Here is a 25,185-nt window from a genome sequence, read left to right on the forward strand (position 1 = left end):
TAATACACGCTTTTTTCCCAACTCCTAAAATGATGAACAATAACAATAACGCGATGCTCGCTGTTGATGTATGGGGATAACAGACACACTGACAGTTGCGGGCTAATGACTTGCTGCATGGTGACTAACCAGGGGTGACTCATAGATCAGATGTAATAGAAGGAGATCACGATGATCTGTGTTAAGATCTTGCAACAATATTGAATTCTTTCATTTGTTGCCATTTCTCCACGACAACACGATTGCACAGTGGCTGGTAAATATCGCTGCATCACAGCCTTGAGGCTCCCATACACAACTGTGACTTCTCTTAGAGGAGAAGTCACATACGAACCCCGTTGAACAGCCTGGGACTTTGTTCGTACTTGATATATCGTTAGCGGTACTTTTCACCCGTTTTCTCAGCCCGATACATCGGAATCGAGTGAAAAAGTACCTAAATTGCACAAGTGTATGGCCAGATTTAGGTTAGATTTTGAACAGGGTCCCGTCTGTTTGGAATCTGTACCCACTGCACTGCCTACCTGTGCCGTGCCACACTATGCCAAACTGGGCAGCCGGCAACTATGATTCCGGCAGCTTAACAAGCAAAAAGGTACCAGAGACACTTGCTTGGTGAATATATGAATATGAATGCCCGTTATACCCACTTCTGGTACCAATGCCATTTGTACTGTATATAAGTGTCTCTTGAGGACTAAGTTGTGAAGTTGCCCACAGCGGTCAATAAGCTGGTACCTATCATTTATCCCTCACAGTAAATAAAATGACCAATTGATTTCTAGGGGTATATTCTTCACATTTTTCCTATAGAAGGTTTTAATTACCCCCCCCCCCCCCTCCCTTCACTAAACAGAATATACAGCAGGGCAACAGTGGTGGGGGAACTAATTTTTCTATGACACCTAATTACCCCCCTCCCCCATTAGGGGGGAGTTCATCTGTAAAAAGAACGTTCAAATAAAAACACACACCCCTAGAATAGTATAGCTTTAATATACACACTCTAATTTTACAACAGTATACACTACCATTCCAGGCTCCAGCAGTGACTCTCCCCTGCACCTCCGTGTAGTCATTAAATAATGGTGCTGAGCAACGGGGCCAAGGCACACTGACTGCACAAGTGTATTGTGTTTCTGGGAGTTGACTAAGTCCCATGAGACTTTACATAAGAGGTCAGAGGCTGAGAGGCTTGTGCTGAGCTGTGCTTGGTGGAGCTCATCATATGCTTCTCAGGCCCATGGAGGATAGCAGCAGCAGCGGCCTTGTCATGGGAGGGTTTTTATTCAGAGGCAGAGCTAAGCTTGTCAGGGCTCCTACAGAGTATGGTACCTAGGGAAAAACGCAGGCTTTTCATGTGGGACCCCCCTGTCTAAAGTGCCCCGGGCCCTTATCTCGCCAATAGTATCAACCACTCATCTCTTGCCATGTCACAGGCTGTGCTTGTCGGTATAACTGTATTTTACCATAAAAGCAACTCATTTCTGCATAATCTATAAGTACTGTACATGGTGGTAATTAGTTACTTAATTGAAGGTACATTTTTTTTTCTAAAAGCATTAAATAAAGTACAGTACGTCGTGTATAGTGACAGCAATAGAACAGACAATGGATAACGGCAATCGTTGTTCATTGAAGATGAATTGTATTTATCCTGCCTTCTGCTCTCTGGGCAGCGTGACTGCATTAGGGGAGCAATCATCCTTGTGTTATGTGTGATGTGTGTTTCTTTATAACACATTTCCTAGAAGGTGTTACTGTAGATGCACCATTTACTGCCAACATTCAGAGAAATGATTAGTTTGAAGACAGACAGAGGTGAGAGAAATACATTTACACTGTCACTTTGCAGCAATACCTGCACTTTGATGGCAGTTTCACAAAAAGTAATGGCTGGGAGAAAGAGCCAAAAGTTCAAGGTCCTTCTGGATAAACGATCAGCGGTCACTCTCCGCGGCTGTGGCATTAAATAGGATTCTCTCTGTCGTGTACATTAAGGACCCCTGATGGGCAATGCACACAGAAAGGTCAATGTAATCCCCAGAGTCATAAAATATTAATATTTGAGGAAAAGAGATGCTTCTGCCTTTTGCTTTGTGAGCCATTAAATATATATATATATATATATATATATATATATATATATATATATATATATAGTGGATTGGCACTCCCTGTAACTTTAAATCCGGGCTGGTGCCTTCACAATAAGTAATTTGTATATCCCATGTAGGTGCGGCACTCGTAGCAATAATAACGTACTCTTACAACTGTAAAGTGATCAACGTTTCAATTTTATAAAAATTTTCATCAGGATGAAAATTTTTATAAAATTGAAACGTTGATCACTTTACAGTTGTAAGAGTACGTTATTATTGCTATGAGTGCCGCACCTACATGGGATATATATATATATATATATATATATATATATCCTTTATGGACTTCTTCAGGGGTTTTTCTAATAACCTTAGCCGGTATGTACCATATGATATTTACTTGGGTCCATTCAGTGCTTTAAATTCAAAAAGTGTATCAAATAATTGAAACCTTTTAAGAAGGGTTCTATTAGTGATTTCATATATTTATAATGTTGGTAACAGCCAATTTGTGGTCCCCATAGCAACATATTGAAGAGGCCCCTGTTAATTTTTTGCCTCTTAAACGAAACATGGAATTTGACGGCAGATAAGAACCACTTGGCCCATCTTGTCTGCCCCTTTTTTATCCTTTAGGTAACCCCAACCCTATTTGATCCTTATTTCTCTGTAAGGATGTCCTTATGTCTATCATATGCATGTCTAAATTGCTCTACTAATTTCTTAGCCTCTACCATCTCTGATGGTAGGCTATTCCACGTGTCCACTACCCTTTCTGGGCGGGATGTATCAACATACATCTCCGCCCTTCGCACGGCAGCCGCCGCGATGCTACCGCATACGTACTAACATATGTGGCCAGCATCGGGCTGCGGTAACAGAGACCCCCACGATACCTGTGATGTGGGCTGCGGGGGTCTCCGTCACCTCCAGGTGGCTGCCAGCGTCCCCCTGCGTCTCCTCCTCCCCCCTGAAGCCGGATGTCCTCCCGGCTGTGACACCAGGGGGAGGAGGAGGTTAAAGGAGGACGGGAGGGGGGCGGCGCGCGGACGGCGTACGGCGGGCGGCGAAAGAAGCCCATAGGCTTCTATAGGGTATCGCCACCCTCTGGGTGGCGATACCCTGGCCAGCGAAAACGGGGCGAACCAGTGATGATACATAGGAAAATGCGGTACATCCCGCCCTCTGTGAGGTAATTTTTACTCAGATTTCCCCTGTGTCCACTCCCCCCAGTGTCATTGCATTCCTTGTGTACTAATACTTCTCATTTGAAGAATGTTTCCTTCCTGAACCTTCATATAACTCTTAGTATATGTGACAGTTCTTATCATGCCCCCCCCCCCCCCCCCTTTCCATACTCTGCTCTAGACTATACATATTGAGATTTTTTAGTCCTTTGTGGTAAGTTTTGTGATGTCGGCCATGTTTCATTTTAATTCCTCTAGTCTACCTAGATAATGAATCATTTGTTTTACCCATTGACTGTTGCATACCTTTGTGTCACCTGCAAAACCTTTCCCTTCCATACCATATGCAACGTCACAAACAAAGGTATGAACTCGCACTGGTCCAAGTACAGATCCCTAGGGAGCCCTCCTTTGCCTGAACTCTATTTACTCCAACTGTCTCTTTCCTATTTGGCAACCAGGGTTTTATCCATTTAACCCAGCATGATGGGTCCAGGATCTGCATTGTTCATAGGTGCTGATTCTGTGGGTGCTCAAGGGGCCGAGCACCCACGGAAATTGATGAGCACCCACGGGTCCGAGTAACTTGCTAATTTGCGGCTGCAGCACCCGCATCGCCGGACACGCCACCTGGCAAATAGTATGCCAGGATTGTGGGAAGAGTGTATTCTGTCCGTGGAGTAATATGCGGACATGGTCCAGCCAGCATGTGCATGCTCTGGGTGTGCTGTGTGGCTGAGTAGGGCGTGCTGTGCGACTGAATAGCATTTATGTACCTGCACTGTGGCAGCATTTATGTATTTGGCACTGTGGGAGCATTTATGTATTTGGCATTGGGGGGGGGGGGGGGCATTTGTGTACTTGGCACTGTGGGGGCATTTAGGTATTTGGCCGTAATGTGTAAAAAGGGGGACTCTGCTGCTGTAATGTGTATAAAGGGGAACTCTGCTGCCGCAATTTGAATATTGGAGACAATTGTCCTGTGTAATATAAATTGGTATTATTTTGAGACCATGCCCCTTTCCCATGAAGCCATTCCCCTATATTTTTGGCTTGAGCACCCACCAGCAAAAACATAAATCGGCACCTATGGCATTGTTGGAAGCAGACTTCCTGGACCTTGGTGTTTTGACCATGTGGCCAGCCTGAGTTGGCTGAATCTTACTCAGACTGGCCGGTGACCATAAAGGCCACTAATGCAACAGGAGGAATTTCTCTCCTACCGACGCCCCCTGCAGCATTAGTATTTGAATAAGACGGAATTGCATAACCGCATCCATGAAAACATAAATTGGGCCCCGATTCACATTATGCCATACAGTATCCCCAGTTCATATTATGCCATATTACAATACCTTCACATCATATTGTGTCACATTATGTAATATTATAATCCCCTCCAATTCATTATACACCACATTACTATGAGCAGGTTCAGGGTCATAAATGTTGATAACAGACACACAGATGAAACCGCGCTGATCTGAGCACCTCTTGGCGTGACATTGGACGTGGCGTGCCGCAAATGAGGCGCCCATGTGAGTCACTCGCACGCACCATTCACAGCAATGGATGCGCTACAGATGAGCGGAGGTAGGCCCCTCTTATTTTTAGGACCCATAGCAGCATATATCCAAAGTCCAAATTGACTGGGCACTAACGAAACCTAACCTAAATACTGCCATATTGTAGAAGGTGCACCAAAATTTTGGGCACTCAGGTTGGCATAGTGTCTGGGTCTTGTGCCTTGGATGGCAGAACCAGTTGCACACATGTAGTTATGGTCATGAGTTTATCCATACACAGGTTCAGGCAGGGGGGTTTTAAGAGTTAAGGTCCGTTTGCAGCCTCCTCCGCACAGGGCCCCCGCCTCTCTGCTGGCACCAGCGCCGTGCTGTAGGAGTCTGAGCATTAGAGCGCAGGTCTACAGCAAAATGGCTCAGCTGACATTTTTCTGGGGGTCCAAATAGCACCACAGCCGACTTTGGAGGGTAAGTATTAAAAAAAAAATGTGTGTAGCTGCACCCATTATAAATAGGCCATTGGGTTCAGGGCTCATGATGTCACAGTTGCTCAAATGACTGCTTTCCCAACTTTTGCTCAGATATAACTGGGACAGGTACTCAGTTTTCTGTAATGATGGAGGGGAAAGTTGGCAATATACTGTAAGATGTTTTGCATAATGTCGAGTAACCCTGAACAATGTATTTACAATGGTCATTTCAATTTTGGGCTACAGTAGTTGGTCCTTGACACATAAGTTTGTAGTAACTAAAGTACCCAGCACTACTGATAACATTCCTTTTGAGTTTAAACCCATTCCAGCATCCCCAACGTTGGCGAGTACAGGTGCTCACCTCGTAATGCGCCACCCTCTGAGACTCGGATATTAGCTGCGCATTGCAGATTTTGCAGTAAGTCTCTGTAAACAGCGCTCTGTCCTCCACTTCTGCCGACTTCATCTGAAAGTACGAAAAACAAAACAAGGGAGCAATTTAGAAACATAACTACAAAATATTACATGAGAAGAAAAGAAAGAAAAATGATATATATACAACACGGTATAATTATTTTCTTAATACAGAGTCTGCATTTTGAAGTATTGCCAGAGAAATAAGAAATTAAGAGAGACAGGAGAATCTCGGGGAAGGAAGATTAATTTACCACTGACATTTTAGTTTGGCAGCTTTTTTAAGACTGTCAGTTCCGTAATAATTCACCGCAACGATCGTCATCCTTCAAAACGCGCATCTAATGTGAGCATATTACGCTAAAACAATACTTATTGGAAAATTTCATTTTCTTTAGTACTCATCTTTGTTGACAAATATATTATGAAAAAATGATTACCAGAGCATTTAAGGCATCTATCGATTTGTGATTCACCTTTGAACAACCATATTTAACCCTTTGAGTGCCAAGTGAATTTGTCAAAATAGGTTTGAAAATTGACCAGCGAACATACGACCTGTAATATTTACCTTATACAGAAAATATAATCTTTTTTTACACAACATTTTTTTATTTGAATTTATATAACAAATGTGAGCGAGGCTGTCACTTTTAGTGGATATTTTGCACAAAGGAAGGAAGTACTAATATTTAAATTGCCTTTAAATACACCTCTAATGTTACCTCCCCCAACTACCCTGATAGGCTTAACTAAAACAACAAAGATCTGCCTAGAAACCGTTTTACTCTTTAACCAATCACAATAACCAAAGACTCTTATATAATTTTGTTCCTAAGCAGCCCTCACTGAATCTTCTTCATGTCTTCTGAGGGATCCAGGGGTAGTATCCACCTTGTGGATTTTTGTTACTTGCCGGTCAGCATAATCGGCATAATGATAATTGAAGGATAACACCACAACTTGCTTCCTTTAACTACCAAATTCCTGCAACCAACTGAACAATTCTTGTAGCCAAATCTCCCCCCTACATCGCTTTCTTAGGTTACAGATACCTACTGGTATTAACCAAAATCAAAAAGAAATCGAACGGTTTTCAGCCACATTCGATGCCGATTTGATTCCGATGCTCGCTTCCGTTTAGTGGAAATTTGAACAGAAAAATAAACTGTTCAGGCAAGACTATATACTGTAGTACAGATCTGTACTATATAGACACAATTGAATGGGTTTTGCTTTCCGTGCGATTTGTTCCCAAAACGGGATCGAATCAAAAGGTAATCACACCATATGCACACACCTTTAGGGCGGGATGCATTAATATACATCGCCGCCCTTCGCCTAACAGCCGCCGCAATGCTGCTGCATATGTACTAGAGGGATGCGGTCATTCGTCAGACTGCATTTAGGTCTACAGTCATTAGGTCGACCCCACTAGGTCTACTGGCAGGAAGGTCGACCTGACTTAAGGTCGACATGGGCCAAGGTCGACATGACTTACGGTCGAATTTGCATAAAGGTCGACATGAGGAAGGTCGACTGGTCATAAGGTCGACATGGGTTTTTCACTGTTTTTTGAGCCGACATGTGCCGACAGGCGGTATTTCATGCCCTACCATCCACTAGGGCGTGGTGGGAGAATAAAATAGTGTGCCGAGCGCAGCGAGGCACCATGCCCGAAGCATCGCGAGCAAAGCGAGCGATGCGAGGGTCCGATTCTCATTGCCAACTGTGTCCATGTCGACTGTGTCGACATTCGGATCAAAAAACAGTGAAAAACCCATGTCGACCTTATGACCAGTCGACCTTCCTCATGTCGACCTTTATGCAAATTCGACCTTAAGTCATGTCGACCTTGGCCCATGTCGACCTTAAGTCAGGTCGACCTTCCTGCCAGTCGACCTAGTGGGGTCGACCTAATGACTGTAGACCTAAATGCAGTCTGATGAATGATCCCATTCCGTACTAGAATCGGGTTGCGGTAACTGAGACCCCCGCGATACCTGTGATGTGGTCTGCGGGGGTCTCCGTCACCTCCCGGCGGCTGCCAGCGTCCCCCAGATCAAAGGAGAACGGGAGGGGGGCGCGCGGACGGCGGATGGTGGGCGGCGAAAGAAGCCCATAGGCTTCTAAAGGGGCGCTACAATGCGTTGACGGGGCGGCGGGATTTTAATACATAGGGAAATGCGGTAAAACGAGTGTTTTACCGCATTTTCCCTTTAGTACATCCCGCCCTTAGCCTGAAATTGAGTTAATGCACTTGCGACACATTGACTATTAGGCCGTGGCTACCTAGCGACCACCTTATGCCAATGTATCTTTCCGTCTATGAGGATTATCCCTCTGGCCTCCATGGGGTGTACCAGGCCAGCTTCCAAGGGGGGCAAATGCCCCACCACCACCACCCAAACACACACACTTGTAGCATATTTTCCATGATTTTCTCCAGGGGAGGGTGGGAAAATATCTGGCCTTGTTCCTCCAGTATGCGGGCCCCACAGCTGTTTCAGTGCCCCTGCCTCTACGTATCAGAGCCTGTCTGCCTGTCCCACCTCCCATAGTAAATCTGATACTGACTGATGTGGGGGCCCGAAGCAAACTCACAGGTGAGATCATCTGCGTGCTGCGGACCCCCTGCAGGCTCGGATAATTAACCCTTTTATGACAGGCCTGGGATTTAGCCTTTAAATGTAATCTCCCCTCATAGACACAGCCACTTGGGCTGTGCTTACCTTAAATGAAAATGTACTTTCACAAGATTGTCACTTCTTTTATAACGCAGGAACAGAACGGTGACAAACTGCTCCCTAAATGCAATATCTGCAGAAGATGAATACAAATAGAGGATTACGGGGATTGTATGTAATATTTCACCTGCCTGGATTGTATAAGCCATTGTCTGATCACTCACTTTACATTCTCCATTAGACTGTGCACTGAACTCTCTCTTCAATGCCAGTGGCAGTCTGTCAAGGCTGTGTGCTGTTACTTCTGGATTGTTCTGTGACAACCACTCCATGGGCCTAATTCACACCCGCTCGCAGTACAAATTTGTTCTCAAAATTGGCAAAACCCTGCTGCACTGCAGGGGGGCAGATGTAACATGTGCAGAGAGAGTTAAGGTCCATACACAGTGATGTGGAAACGGTGTGTGCGGTTGCCAAAAACGGCGAGGCTTGCAGCTAAATTCAGCGGCCTCCCTGCATTAGCCACGAACCTCACCCTTTGGGGGAATCCTCGCCGTCCTCTGACAACGAGGATTCCCCCGGAATGTTGAATAAGGAGAGCGGCCGGCGTGGGGATTAAACGGCGAGGGTGGCTTGTTTTCGGACGATCCTCGCCATTTAAACCCCTCACCAGCGGCATTAAATACTGCCCAATAAAGTATCATTCCCATACCATTATATGCCCATATGCCCATACCATATGCCCATACCATTTTTATGGGCATTTTTATTATCGCTGCATTTTAGTTATTCTGAACCTATTAATAATCACCCACAGGGAAGGAATCTGTCTCTTTGGTGTGTAAGAACTGAAGGGATCACTAATGCAATCACTTCCCTTCTACCTTCAGGCCTCTTCCGCGCGTGCATGCTGATCGCGTGAGTGGAGAGTGCTTGGGAGGGATGCCACGGATCCCACTCCTGCCAATTTGTGCCCAGTGTGGCCTATAAGCTTCAAACGCTAACACCATCCGAGGTTGGTACTACATATTGGTGCCAAGCTCCTCTCCTCCTCTTCTGTCACCATCTCACCGTCCCAGCTGCAGGACTGCGCCCAAGCTGATGATGATGTCACACTCACTCTTCTCCCTCCAGAAGCAGCAGGTGATGTCACTGGTAGGCTACCTGTAACGCACATCTTTTTCAAATTGATACACTTCTCTTTATTTAAGGCGGATATTGTGGCCCTCAGGACCCCATGATTGACTTCTCTGTCCCACATCAATGATCAATACAGCAGACCATCACAACTCTATTTTACAAGAAGCTAATCCTCTGCAGCCGCTGGGTGGAGGGCAGACATTATGGGATGAGGGAACCAGGAAGCAGAGGGAACATGAGGTTCTACTGATAGCGGCAGCTGCTGATTCTCTTCCAGCAGCCACCCAGTGTGCTGTCTGCCTGGTCACATCAGATGCGTCAGGGAAAGCCCAGCCCAGTGTAGTCTCACCTGATGTCACCACGCCAGGCAAGTGGTTACAGTGCACTTCTTTTCTTATCTCCTGTCCTCACCACCTTGACCTCAAAAACACAGCCTTATTGCTTACGACTAAGAACAAGCCCCTAGGTGAGCGATATACAAATAAAAATAATGGCATATAAATACACACTGTGCCTTAAAGCGTAATAGAGAAACAATCGGAGTAAACTGAAACATAATAATACAATAAGGAGAAATGTCTAGTAATATGGTGCCTTTCGGCATTAGAGGAGTTTAGCAATTTCACGTGAGGGGGGGGGGGGGATATAATTTTTGCCTTTGACCATCATTTTAACCCTTTGAGTGCCAATTGAATTTGTCAAAATGGGTGTGAGGATTGCCAAAGAAGCATTTTTTCTTGTCACGATGAACTGTAATGTTACCTTATATAGGTAATATTTTTTTTTTTTACACATTTTTTATTTTAATTTATATAACAAATGTGATCGACGCGGGCATTTTAAGTGGGTATTTTGCACATCTCTTACAGAGATGTGGGCATTGAAAGGGTTAATATAGTCTGCATACGTATATTGTATAAATGTGCCAATTATATAGGAAATATGACAATGCCGCACCAAAAAATTATTGGGTAAAAAATGTCGCAGTCGAACATGATAAATGGAACCGGAATATTTTATTCATGCAACAGATTCATTCAGTATTTCAGGCAGTATTTCCTGTAATGTCCCACAGTGCTGGGGCCTAATGCTGTTATATGTGATGCATCACTCTATATAGATCCCCCCCCTCCTCCCGTCGTGGGATGACCCACATTACATTCACCACCACTGTCGACCAATACATTTGAATCTATCATCCGGATACCACAAAAGGCTTTTGTCGGAGGTACAGTAGCAGGGATAGGTTCCCTAGGCATTTTTTTCCATTGACTTCTTCAAGGGGTCTAAACCTGGACGAAATGTGTTGGTGACTATCTCTGCTACCTTCTACAAAAGTGAAGCTCTTCCAGCTTTGTCTGCACCTTTGTTTTTAGCCCAGTATTAGTCCTTTTATATATTCACTGTATGTAATTACAATTTATATATCTATTATTTTTTTTATTTTTTTTTACTAACGTTTTTACTGATGTCATCTTTTCAAACTATGCGCCTGATCCAGTAGCACTCGCTAAGCAGCGGTCGTTCGTTGCTTAGCAATCGGCTTAACGCTGCCCTGACGAACACCTTGCTTCTCACATATAGGGGGAGAAATAAAGAGGCAGATGTATTAAGCCTAGGAGAATGGTAAAGTGGAGAGATAACCTACCAACCAATCAGCTCCTGTCATATTTTTTTAAAAAACTTTGCCTGTAACATGGCAGTTAGGAGCTGCCGACTTTATCTTCCCCGAAGGCTTAAGGTCCATACACACTTGGCGATTATGCCCAGCGTGCATGGACGCTGTCATCACTGGGGGGAAAGCCGCTCAGTGCATCTACACTGAGCGGCTTTCCCCCTTCCCAGCGAGGTCAGTGTGTGTGGGGGGCGTATGGCTTTGCGTAGCGCAGCGCTATGCACAGCCGTCTTCGAAGCCGGTCATCTGCTGGTAATACCAACAGATGAGCGTCTTTTCCGGCGATGATGTGGGAACGCACAGCAGCGCATCACCGCTCATAGCCCCGCCATACACACTGGGCGGCTTTGAGCTGAAAGCCATTCAAATATGGTGTTTTGAGCGGCTTTCAGCTCAAAGACGCCCAGTGTGCCTTAGGCCTTATTAGGCCATTGGTCATACTTGCCTACCCACCCATAAGCTGAGGGAGGCTCACAATTTTTGGGGTAGTCCCCCGCAACTCTGGAAGGGCTGGTGACTCTCCCACATCCCTCCGGATCCCACCCAACTCCTTTTAAAGCGGACAGGATGATGATAGAAACAGTGGAAACCCGGTGACATTTTAGAGGGGTGGGGCTAAAAGATGGGACCTTGTGGGGGTGGGGCTAAAAGGTGATAATAACATCATTTTGCCCCTACCTGCAGACCCATGAACCATGGGCATTTCCACACCTTGGAGGAATGGCCTCCCGGAAAAGAGCGATAGAAAGTAGGGAAGCATGGGCGTTAGTACATCTCCCCCCAAGGTACCAACTGATCAGCTCCTAACTGCCATGCTAAAGGTGGAGTTTGAAAATAACAGTTAGGGGCTGATTGGTTTGCACTTTATCTCTGATATTCGGTATTGATACACATACCCAATAGTGAGAAATAATACTGGAGGTGACTCAGCCACCGCCTGCATTCTCGTCACCACATAACCGTGAGGAGTCCACAGCTGCAACAGAGAAGATCAATACCCTGGATAATCTCTAACGATCTCCCAGGCCCCCAACTGCCTTTCTGCTCACTGTGCGCTGATGTTCCCAATGACTCCTGCTGATTTGTCAGCTTATATTGGGAACAAGAACTGGAGGCGATGCGTCGTTCACTTTTTTGGCTCGTTCTCTGAAAGCTTTATATGTCAAAGGAGTCTGGGAATAAAAGTTATCGACTGATGCCCTTGGAAGAACAGAACAACGTGAATTGACGCCATAATTAAATACATTTCATTTCACAGCTGAGAGAACCATAAAGTAGTTGGAACAAGGCTGTGTGCACATTTGCTACAGCAAAAGTAAACTCAGCGGAAATCTAACCATACCCCCTTAGTTCCTAACCCTCCATTCTTAGTGCCTAGCCATAACAATTCTCCGCCCCCTTCCCCCAACCTAATCCTATCTCCCCCACAGCCTTATTCTCACAGGCATACCGACATTCTTACGATGCCGACAGTCGGGAATCCAGCGCAAGCATTTTGGGCAATGCTACGATCCCAGTGTCAATCTTCTGACCACCGGCAGCCTGACTGCCGGTATGCTAACTGGATACCAGTGTCAACATACTGAGTGTCGGCATTCTGTTGACATTGCGAATGTTGGCGTTAGATCGGAGTTCTGTTTCAGATTATCTTCTAGAAGGATCTAAATAACTGAGAAGTAGATAGATTTATTTATTTATAAACAGTCTCTTATATAGCGCACACATATTCCGCAGCGCTTTACAGAGAGACTAGTTGAACAATCGCATCAGTCCCTGCCCCAGTGGAGCTTACAATCTATATTCCCTACCACATGTACACGCACACACATTCATTCTAGGATTAATTTCTTGTTAGGAGCCAAATAACCTACCAGTATATTTTTGGATTGTGGAAGGAAACCGGAGTACCCGGAGGAAACCCACACAAGTACAGGGAGAATATACAAACTCCGCACAGTTAAGGTGCCCATACACTAGTAAGATTTATCTTCAGATCTGGCTGGTTGGAACAAAACCATGGTTATGGATGAGTGACAGTTTGTCAGTTTTCCAGCATTTCCAAGCAAATGGTCAACTGTCATTTGCTCTCATCCATAGCCAGATCTGAAGATAAATCTGCGTGTGTATGGCCACCTTTAGGGCCATGGAGGGAATCGAACTCATGACCTCAGTGCTGTGAGGCTAACCATTACACCAGTGTTTTTCAACCACCGTGCTGTTCTCAAGTGTGCCCCCAGATCTATAGGTGCCCAAACCAGTTTACAGCCACCACCAGTTCAACTGTTATTTACTGGTCTCTTCTTTTCATGTAAAGGGCCAATGTATTTTATTTGTGTAACCTGTGGGGACCAGTGTGATTGTTTTTTTATTTTTTTAAATGGGGTTGAAATAGTTTTTTTTTTTTTCCTGTGGGGGCCAATGAGTTTTGCCCTGTGGGGATCTCATGGTGTGCCTTGGCAATTTTAAAATCTTATTTAGTGTGCCACATTTTAAAAAGGTTGAAAATCCCTGCATTACACCATCTGTACTGCCCCAAGATTCTGATTGGGTATCCACAGCAACATCCCATCCCACCTTAGTAAATTTCCCCATATTTCTCCTCTTCAACCACAAATAAAGTAGGGTCCCTTTACCTACAGTCCAAACAGAAAGTTGCTTTTTGACACATTAAGCTATAATCCAATCTTGAAGTAAACAAAAGCGAGCGCATTACCGCGACACAGTTCTGGGTGTTAGAAGTATGTCATTTTACAAGGAAAGCTGATTAACAACAAACCCAATCTATGGCACTGCAGCAAAACAATCAGAACGATGTGTGGGGAACAATTTGTAAAGGAGCCATCGTCCTCCCGCTGGTCTGGAGATTGTTGCTAAACACTACTATTAGTTGGTGCAGCCTTCATCCAAGAAACACACAATGAAAGGAAAATGTACGGCGGCGATCAGCGCCAATGTGCTGAAAAGACAGAATGACGTCGCCCGGCTCCTATGAATTAACATTTCCTCGCTCAACGGCAGGGCTTACGTTTCATGATTTATGTGTAGCTGTGTTGTTGGAACAACAGGAAGGAGACAGACTCAGCAGCATTCTAACAGCATAAAAAAAAAAAAGACTCATTATTACCGCAGTCTGCAACACATAATTAGGCCTCATACCGACTGGCAATAATTCCATGCACCGTACTAGCGTTTTTGTGTTTTAAATGCCGGTAGCATGCCAAGTGGATTTGTCAAAATAGGTGTTAAAATAGCCAAACGAACATTTTTATTTATCATTATGACCTGCAATGTTTACCTTATATAGGAAATGTAATCTTTTTTTTTTTACACATTTTTTATTTGAATTTGTATAACAAATGGGAGTGATGCTGGCATTTTTAGTAGCTATTTTGAATATCTCTCATAGGGTTAAGTAAAGAGGTATAAAAATAAAACTTTTTTGGGGGGGGGGGGGGGAGGGGGTGACCTGACACCAAATGCAATGTTCGCATGCATGGCATCCGCATTGATTTTTTCGAATGCACGGCACATTTACACATACCTCGCAGATTTGAAGGTCTAGTAATCATGATAAGTTTGGGAACACCACAATGCATTCCTGAATGCTGCTGTGGATGTCGGGGGACGCCGTGGGACCCAAAACCGTAAAAATCCCTTATCCGGAATGCTCGTGGTCCCTAACATTTCGGATAAGGGATACTCAACCTGTATCAGATTCTATTATTTTCTGGGATGCGATAAATGATAGACTGAAGGCTAGATGTACTAATCTTCAAAAGTGATAAAATGGAGAGTGAAAAACAGCCAGCCAATCAGCTCCTAGCCATAGGCGAATCTAGGGGGTGGTCCGGTGGTGCACAGGACCACCCATTCGCTCATTTTCCAACGAGCCCAGCCCCGTGTCTCTAGCCTCCCGGGAACCGGAGATATCGCCTGGCAAAGCTGTAACATTTTTCCCCCATAGGATAATATGGGACCCGTCAATTCCGACCCCCACCCAGTTCTGACGGCTGCCAGTTCTCCCCCTGGTATCACAGAAGCTTAGCCTTCAATATGATACCAGGCTAGTCCATATTGTTCAATCGGTTCCAGAGATATTGCGTGTAAACCGATTTTTTTAAATGTAATGTCATGGCTGTTCATGTTCTTTGAGGGCAGATTACTCTGGAACCAAACGCTCCAGTTTCACTCATTCAAAGCCCACTCAAAAGTTCTTCAATATGATACTTGTCTCATGTAAATGGGTCAGTTGATATAGCAAGATATAGCCGGTTAAATTAGATAACTGGTTAAAGGGGGGGAGGGGTGGTTTTCTCTCCCCCTCACACCAGAAAATGCAGGGACTAGGCTGGTGTAAAAGGGGCCAACCTGGGAGTGCATTTTCTGGTGTGAAAGGGGTATTATTTCAAATAGCCGGGACCTGCAGTGCTCTGAATACAGCCAGGCTCTACCACTGTCAGTGGCTATCACTTCTGCCTGGCGGCGGCTGTCCCCATTTACCGCGAGCATGTATCCTCCCTTGGCAATGAGCATGTAATCACACATGGCAACGAGTATGGAACCTCTGGAAATGAGCATGGAACCCTTGGCAATGAGCATGTAGATAAGCAGCACTTATGTAGCATAATTTTTAATAGGCATTATGGTGTTTGGCATAATACATAATGGACAAAATGGCGTGTAACTCAACGTGTAATGGATATTATGGTGTAAATGTTTAATTCGCGCCTTTGGTGTCCCTGTTTATGAAGCGTATTGTGAATTTTTGGCTCAATCCTTGTGGCATTATGTGAATTTTGGCTCATTCCATTTGGCATCATGTGTAAGGGGCAAGTATAATGGGGTCTAGTATTTTGTTGCATAATGTGTAGAAGTTGTATATGGTGTTGTACACTACACTCAAGGACACGCCCCCTGTTGAGTGGCCACACCCCCTTTATTGGAGCGCACCTTCGGCACGCGCGCAACTACATCCTTCACTTTTGTCACCATGGTGGGCCTGCATACTTTAAATGCCAGGGCGCATTTTTAATCCCATTCCAACCCTCTCTCTGCCGCTCTCTTAGCATGTACACTGGCACCACTAACACTGGCCCTCCCCCACCTAAACCCTCTTTTATCATGGTGCCCCCCCTGTCATTTTATCCTGGATCCGCCCCTGCATCTAGCCCAGAATCTGATTGGTTGCTATGGGCAACATCACCCCTTTTTATTTTTAGAAGCTTGTGCAAATTTACCCCCATTTTATAGAATCTACTTGACAAATTATGGCTTGAAGCTGATTGGTTGCTATGGGTAACTAGTCCACTATAGAAGGTTGCTACATCTCCCCTATCATTGGTGATTTAGACAGGGTCGGCGCCACTACTAGGCAGCCTTAGGCATTTGCCTAGGGAGCCGGTCACGGGAGGGAGTTTGGAGCTGCCCCCCCTGGATGGAGGTGAATGGCGCTGATTGCGGCCACCACTCCACCCCACCCCCTGGAGCGACTCGGGGCCGCTGCATCACCCATCCTCCATGGAGCAACGCGGCGACCGGCATTACCCGGCAAGCCCCCCCCCCAATCCAGGGGAGCGTTGCAGCGGCCAGCATCCCCCCCCCCCCCTGGAGCAACACAGCGTGGAGCGGGTGAGTGATTGATCAATGTTATTTTACCATTTAAACAAGGTAACATTCCCAAAAGATATCCAGCCAGATGGTTGACAGTAACCATGTCGACAATCATAACACCACACTATAATGTTGACAACAAAATGCCAACATGGTTCAAATCATCAACTTGCACCAGGTCAACTGAGAGGATATTGTACTAGTTTAGACAGGATCTGGGAGTCTTACCCACGTTCCCATGAGGGGGTGGGTCTAAATACACACAATTTGCATATTTAGCCCCACCCACTTCAGCCGAAAAGCTGCTAATCGCGACAATTTAAAGCTTCCAGGTACATGGGAAGGGGGGGGGGGGGGGACCGCCGGATTCCGGGAGGGTTGCCCACCTTTCCGGGGGGGCCGGGAGGGGGACCCGATGAAATTACATTTTAAGGCTCTTTACTGGGGCCAATCGTGACTCTCTCAGAAGTTCTTACACAAATCCAGGGTCAGATGTATTAAGCTTCAAACAATGTTAAAATGCAGAGTGATAAACAGCCAGCCAATCAGCTCCCAACTGTCATGTTACAGACTGGATTTGAAAAATGACAGGTAGGAGCTGAGTGGCTGGTTGTTTATCACCTTTGAAGCTTGATACATCTGGCCCTATTACTGCGTACATATTTAGCACACCACAGAGATCAGTGTAATCCAACAAAGTAGCTGTCTTTCCAGTTGTTTTATTTGTGTAAGTTAGACACACATGTTGAGCGGGAACAATGCCAGGTCGCCAAGTACCACGTGCAACGGGAAGGGACTATTTGATGTGACTGACATGACTGAAGCCACAGCGTATGAAGACACATCTGGAAGTACTTTCATTTTCGGGGTTCAGTCACATTTTAGAATTACCGCTCTCCGTAACTGACATTACAAAGCCATTCATATCCTGACAGACTTTATGCATTATTTAGAGGAAATATTATCTAATGTATTTCTGGTGACAGATAAAAAGTTGATTTCAGTCAGACGAAAGCTCTCTGAGCCGTTGTTTTTCCAGCGCTGCAATAAATTCAGCTCCCCGGTTTGGAGTAAAGTACGGGTGTATTTTTGGGTCACTGCCGTGTTGCTATGTTGAGTAGTAATTATATGAGCAGTGCGTCTGATTACCACAAGAACAATAATCATGTTCCTGGATATTAGGCAGCTAATTACTACGCAATTTTCTGTGATTGAATACTAATGAGTGAAATTTACCATGAGTATCAACGCTTGATTTTTCCAGTCCAGAGGTTTCTATTTTCGTGTTTTTTGATGTGTAAGATCATTTCTGGCAGCCGCTAACATGGGGTCTAATTCAATTTCATTTCATTTTAGTGACAATTGCAAAGTCGTTGTGTGGCATCTGCCTCCCAGACTGCAATGGAGAGAAGGGGGGGGCAAGATTCCATCCGGAAGTCAGGTCAAGGGTGGCTATAACTCCTAAACACCTCGGCGGCTGATGACAGCTTTTGCTTCAAATACGTAATTAATAACCGTAAGACCTAAACATTATATATATATATAAATACAATATATAAAATACAAATTATAAATCCAGACGTAAGGTGGTGCGAAAATTGGTGTCATCGTTATTATTATTATTATTATTATTATTATTATATTAAATAGTATGGGTGTGGATCATTGGGTTTACCAGACAAAAAGTCAACCTGACATGCAAGAGGTCGAAAGTGTCAAAAGGTCAATAGGTCAACTTGTATACGGTAGACACTTGAAAATGTCAATACAGTAAAAGGGTCACCGTGGAAATGTTCAACACAAAAAAGGTCAACACATTTATTTATTTATTTTGGGGGGGGGGAGTGTTATTTTCTATGTTAAACCACATATGCCATATTAGAGTGCCACATGCCCTCGTAGGGTTTGCAAAGGCAAGGTGCCACCCTCCGCTTTGGCACAGGTTACTATCCCCAATTGTTGTCCATGTGGACTGTAAATGATGAAAAAGTTTCAAAAACCTGCAACGACCATATGTGTCGACCTTGAGCACTGTCGATATTTTACACGTCGTTATTTTGACTGTCGACCTTTTGTAACTGTCGACTTAATACATGTTGACCATATAGGGGCCAAGCTTCTGACTGTCATCCAGAACCCAGTAGTATGGTGGGCCAGTTGCCGTGACAATAACGGCAGGGAGGTGAGATGTCTCAGACTCCCATTCCAATAACACATACATGGGTTAATGTATTAAGCAGTTAAAATAGTACAGATATTGCCCATAGCAACTAAAAAGCTTCTACCTATCATTTTATAGAATGTACTTTAGTAACGACATCTGTAAGCTGATTGAAGGGGAGTGCACTTCACCAATGCAGCAAGATGGCCGCCGTTCTTTCCCGCCAACCACTCAAAGAGTCGACAGACTGACAAACCAAAAAGGGGAGTTAAATTCAGGATACCAAACGTCAGATCACAAGCCTGCCACCTATTATAAACCTGAGGCGCACCCAATATCTGCCTCCAAACGTCCGTAAGATGATCAATCAGTCACCATACCGTAATCGTAAAACGTAGTCCACAATGTAATACCCCTTTCAGACAGAAAAAAAGACCCGGGAATTTCCCTGCTCTTGCCGTGTCGACCCAGGTTTTTCTTCTGTCTGAAAGGGTCAACACGGGTCTAAAGCTCCGGGACTTCGACCCAGGTATTTACCTGGGTTTTTACCGTGTCAGACACGTGTTTGCAGCTGTGTGAAAGGGTCCGACCCGTGTTTTTCTCCCGACTATTAAAAAAATCATGCTGATTGGCTGTGCAGCATGGCGCTGCGTGATTGGCTGATCTTTACAGCTTCCCTGATTGGCTGAGCGGGAGTGGCAGTGGCGTGCAGCGCAGCACTAAATGGCCATGGCACATTGGAAAGATGAGGAGATCCGTTTAATGCAATGTTTAATGTTTAATGCAATGCAGTGAGCAGACACCTCCCACTTTTCATGATCTCATCTCTGTGTGCCTTTAAAACTGTCCTTTTCTTATGACACACAGAGTTTTGCAGGAAAAATCCGGCTCCTGTGTGAAAGGGGGTCAGCCCCTTGCTGCCTAGTTCTACCCGGGTTTTCGTATCCGGGAAATACCTGGGTTTTTGGGATTTTTCTGTCTGAAAGGGGTATTAATTACATTTTTGCAACCCCCCTAATTCCAATCGAGTTCATGCCCAAAATTTGAAAGGGAAATGATTTTACTAGCAAAACTCTTTGCGAAAGCCCCTCCCTTAAATTTTGTCATGAACGTGACCGCAGCCATGAGCTTAGTAAATAAACCCCTTGGAGTTTATCGGACATCTTTACTTCAGCTTTCTGTTATTTACCTCAAATTTATAAAAAATTCATCCATTAGTTATTAACAACTGCTACCATAATATTGCTAATAATACCACATGGGACCATCTTGTACTGAGGAGATTCATTGTCAAAGCAGATGCTGACAGCAGTAGACAGCTCTGGGCTGTCAATTAAATTGATGGACATGATGGAGGATGCAGCGAGGATGAAAGGCGCACCAGTCTGCATGCAGGGCGACTGTTCCCCCAACTACCTGGGAGCACATTATCCCAGCAAGGCACTCAGTAGATTGACGTGCTATAGTACAAAGATGATTGAGGTAAAGTATAATGTTCAAAGGTCCTTTTTAGGGCATTATAAAAATGAATACAATAAAAGAAGCTCCTGCTTTAAGTGCTATCCTAATTTGGGTGAGCGAGTTCTGTTCACTTTCCCATTGTCCCACCTGTCGGCCACAGCATTCAACAGGAGGGAGATGTAAAGGTTAAGAGGAAGCTCTCTCATTTTCTGTTCTGCATTGCATGTGGACAGCGTCTAGGGTTTTAACAGTGCTGCAAGAGTCTGCAGGCTGTCTAGCAGTCCGGGAAGGGATGGGTATGACCCCAGCATGACGTTAATCAGGGGGTGTGACACATGGTCATTGCCCCAACATCACGTGACATGGTGGGATATGGGGCCATGCCCCTCGCTTGATATATAATGGAGGCCTAACGCATACCCATGCCCCAGTTTCGAGCATGTGCCTTTGGAAGTCCAAAAAACCCTCTCATCGATGCTGGAAGGCATGAATATATATTAAAAAATATATAGCAATGAAAGAGAGGAGGCGGCACTTGTGAAAATACAAAATGGTCCTTTATTTTAATGTATGTTACAGGAAACCCATCGTCAGGAACAACGTGGTACAAAGGTACTTGTACCCAACGACAGGTTTCCCGTAATGTACAGTACGTCGGAATAAAGGACCGTTTTATGTTTTCACAAGTCTGGAGAGTGCCGCCCCATTCCTTTAATTGCTGCTTTGGAATGTTCACCTGAAAGAAGGCACCACAACACAGTATATCAAAATGTCAAGGGATTTCCGGGCATAAGAACTCACGTAGAAGGATGGAGAACAGAAAACATGTGCCTAATAGTGTATTTTAAAAAAAAACCACCAGTAATAAATAACCTATAAATATGTTGTGCGTACCAAAAAATGTATTTTTCAGCATGTGGATAGGAATGGCTTCCTTCAAATTCTACAACGATGGATATCCCACTGTGGTGCAATTTTTAAAAACATTACAGCGTATGAGTAAAAAAGCAGGTACTTGTGTAGTATCACGGCTCCCATCGCATGCCATCGCATGCCATATGTTGTGGCATGAGATGGCATGCGATGCGATTTTTCTCGTTTTTGATGCATTTTTGAAAAAATTGCATGCGATCGCATCGCATGATCACAAATGCATCCAAATGCATTTAAATTAGTAGGAAACATGTTAAATGCATCCCAAATGTCATTTTTCACACTGTACCACCCCCACTATCAACGCCAACCCGAAGCGTGGCGAGCGCAGCGAGGCCGCGAGGGGCGGCGGTACGCGTCCTACGACCTTTTCATACCCCCACTATCCACGTCGGCGTGGAGTTGAGAATAGAAAGTGTGGGGCTCGCTTTGGGCTCGGTGGCTCGCTGCGCTCGCCACACTTTCTATTCTCAACTCCATGCCGACGTGGATAGTGGGGGTATGAAAAGGTCGTAGGACGCGTACCGCCGCACCTCGCGGGCTCGCTGCGCTCACCACGCTTCGGGTTGGCATTCATAGTGGGGGTGGTACAGTGTGAAAAATGGCATTTGGGGTGCATTTAACATGTTTCCTACTAAATTAAATGCATTTGGATGCATTTGTGATCAAAATCGCATGTGATGCGATGCGATGCGATGCAATGCGATGCGATTTTTTACTATACGATGCCCATCGTGGGAGCCGTGATACTACACAAGTACCAAAACGCATATATAAATGCACATAGAAAAAAGAAGTGGGGTACACATAAAAAAAAAGAAAAAAAGGAAACAATAAAAAAAAAACAATAAAAAAATACATAAAAGTTAAAATTGGAAAAAAAATGTAAAAAAATGTCTCAGAGTTTTTTAAGTAAGAGATTTACTTAAAAATAATTCGGTCCTTCCCAAATGGGATCAAGAGCGAGACTCCTTACAAGGTGCTGTATAGCAGTCTGGATTGTGGAGGGTCTCTGAAATTGCTTCACATCCAGATGGATCCGTGCAAGCAGACTGTTATCCTTAAGCAGGCCAAAAATCAGAACGATATCAGAGGCAAACGCACGATTTTGACGGGTCATCATGCGATCCATTGTGTGCACATAGGACCTTATTCTGGTTCACTCCTTCTGGCAAATTCCTTCTTAGATGGACAAAACCACGTGCACTGCAGGTGGGGCAGATGTAACATGTGCAGAGAGAGTTAGATTTTGGTGAGTTATTTTTTTTCTGTGCAGGGAAAATACTGACTTCTTTATTTTTTCACTGCAATATAGATCTCACTTTGAAGTAAAACCCCACTCAAATCTAGCTCTCTCTGCACAAGTTACATCTACCCCACCTGCATTGTACATAGTTTTGTCCATCTAAGAAGGAATTTGGCCCCATAGTGAGGTATTTCCTTTGCAATGTGCTGTCCTACGGGTCGAGAGGTTGCTCAACTGATCATATGTGCTACTCATATGATCAGTTGGGATGAATTGCGGACGGAAGCAGATCGTATGTGTTTAAAAGCACATACTGTACGACCGCTCTTTCGATTGGTCACAGAACCTTGAGACCATCTGCATCTTATGCAGGCCGTTCTAAAGTATGGCCAGCTTTAGAGTAATTGAACATATAAATCTATAATATTGTATCTTTGCCTTATAGTTTGCAATCGAACAGATTTCTATGCAGAAAATGTAATGTTCCAATGAACCCATTGAAATAAATCTGCATTTCCCACTTAGCCGCTGTATGCAAAAGCTCTCTGACCTTGTGTGTCATTGATATCTACAGAATGTGCCTCTGAACCACAATGCATCACAGAACAGTCGTCGAAACAAAATCTGACTCTGTATACCACACCCTCCAGGAGACATATAGAGGAGAAGTCCAATTGGGAAATCCGGGCAATTCCTTGAGGTTTCATAATGCAATTCCCCATAAGTTTTACCATGGAGCTCCTGGACCACTCATTGGAGAAAATAGCCTGAACGAGGGGTTCCGGGAGGGGAGGGAGGTACAAACTGTCTGGTTGTCCGTAATGGCCCAGCAATTCAAAAGAAGCAGGATAGCAAGTTGTAGAGCCAAAACAGTCTTCAAGAGGAGGTGGGGGTATTCGATCGAGTGGAATTCAATTTGTGAGAAGAAGCCTTCTTTGATGGAATTCTGTCAGGTTCCTATACTCATGAATTTCCTACCAACAATCTCTCACCGGAACCATCAGTCAGGGAAAGTCAACGTCAACTCTTTAATCCTGCAATGTCTCCGCTTGTTCTTCAAATACTTCTTCAAAAAAATGCCTCAGAAATATGTTGGGCATAATTACTTTCTAAATCAATGCGAGGACTCTCTGGGCCCTTCTCCCTTTTGATCTACACATTTGCTAAATTATATTTGCATGCGCAATAACCATGATATGGTTAACGAGAAGATTCGCTCAATGTTCAATCTTCACAGAGCTGAAAGAGTTCTGAAGAACATGTAGCACTTGTCCTCAGCAGTAAAAAGGAGATAAGCCTAATTAATTTTTTTTTGGGTAGAGCTCTCATTTAATAAAGCCATCTGTTGTGCGATGACAATGATAGGAACGTGTTAATTAAACTAGAGTTTTAGTTGGTATACAATAAGGACGTGTCCCCACAACTATAGCCGTGTTTGCAGAGCAGAGTAAATAAGCGGCGCTTTGTGGCTTCATTCACCAGTAATCAGGAGAACGTAGGAAGCCGGAGCTGTCCGCAGTAATAAGTACTGAAAGACCTAACTTACATATTTGGGTATAATTTCTCGGCAACAGGATTGGCCCCCTAGGTGCACTTTGGGAAAACAATGCTGCAATTTGTTAATTGCGCTCCATTGTAAGCTACAAAAGTTATCAATATTTCAAGGCATAATTAGATGGCATTTAATGCTCTGAGAATATGGAAATTAGTTGCACGCTAAAGAAAAGAGTCTAAAAAAAAAAAAACAATTGTGGCAATATATAATGATGCCGATTCTGGAGCCGAATTTGGCGCCTGCCCCGTTGGTCGGGGTATGCGCTGCGCATTTCTGCACATGTTTAAACATGCCATGACGAGTTACAGAGTTGCCGGGCCATTCGCAGCTGGGAGGGAGAAACGAGGTGGACCACGGGAACGCCGAACGTTTTATGGGCGTCACCATGAAAATGCTGGGCATTCCCCTGGGTACGCGTGCGGCTGAGGTCACATGATTTCAGCCACCCACCCTGTCTTTATCCCGGCGCCCGCAAATAAAAGGGAAGGCAGGAGAAATCATTCGATGGTCTGGGATCATCGAATGATTTCTCCTGCCGTGGAGGCATGTGAGGGGATGGGTACCCATTACACATCCCCTCGCAGGCGGGGGTGGCTTGAATTTGACGGGGCGGTGTCTCCGGTGCTCGGTAAACTGAGATCTTCGCAGATCTTACCGAGCCAACCAGAATCACCTCCTATGTCCCTTCCTGGGACATCTGGTTAATGAAGATACAGACTGCAAAAGCCTTCAAAAGATATAAATATATATAATTAGGAGGGGCATGGTGGCACACCAATTAGCATTGCTGCACCCCAACACTGACATCATTGGTCCATTCCAAGCAGGACTTTGTCTGTGTGGAGTTTGTATGTTTCTGTTGTGTTTGTGGCATACTGTGGCTGAGCCAGAAACTTCCTCGTCTGCGGCTTTATGCAAATTCTCCTACAAAGTCTTTCCTCGCACCAAACTTTTCTGGTGGGGGGGGGTTTGCCCAGTTTTTTGTTAAACCACTGCTTATTATGTAAGATTGTTCTTA

The 25,185-nt window shown here is 44.6% G+C and overlaps 1 protein-coding gene across 2 annotated transcripts in view; it reads right to left on the minus strand.

The window, feature by feature from the left end:
- The window catches only part of ZMAT4 (zinc finger matrin-type 4), a 307,125-nt gene that overhangs the window by 243,488 nt on the left and 38,452 nt on the right, over window positions 1-25,185 (minus strand). For both annotated transcript variants that reach the window (XM_083149591.1, XM_083149592.1), the window contains exon 2: window positions 5,647-5,751. In XM_083149591.1, the coding sequence (XP_083005717.1) occupies window positions 5,647-5,751 (105 nt within the window). The remainder of the gene's footprint in view (window positions 1-5,646; window positions 5,752-25,185) is intronic.

This window comes from Crinia signifera, chromosome 6, assembly GCF_055691185.1.
Source record: "Crinia signifera chromosome 6, ASM5569118v1, whole genome shotgun sequence".
NCBI lineage: Eukaryota > Metazoa > Chordata > Amphibia > Anura > Myobatrachidae > Crinia > Crinia signifera.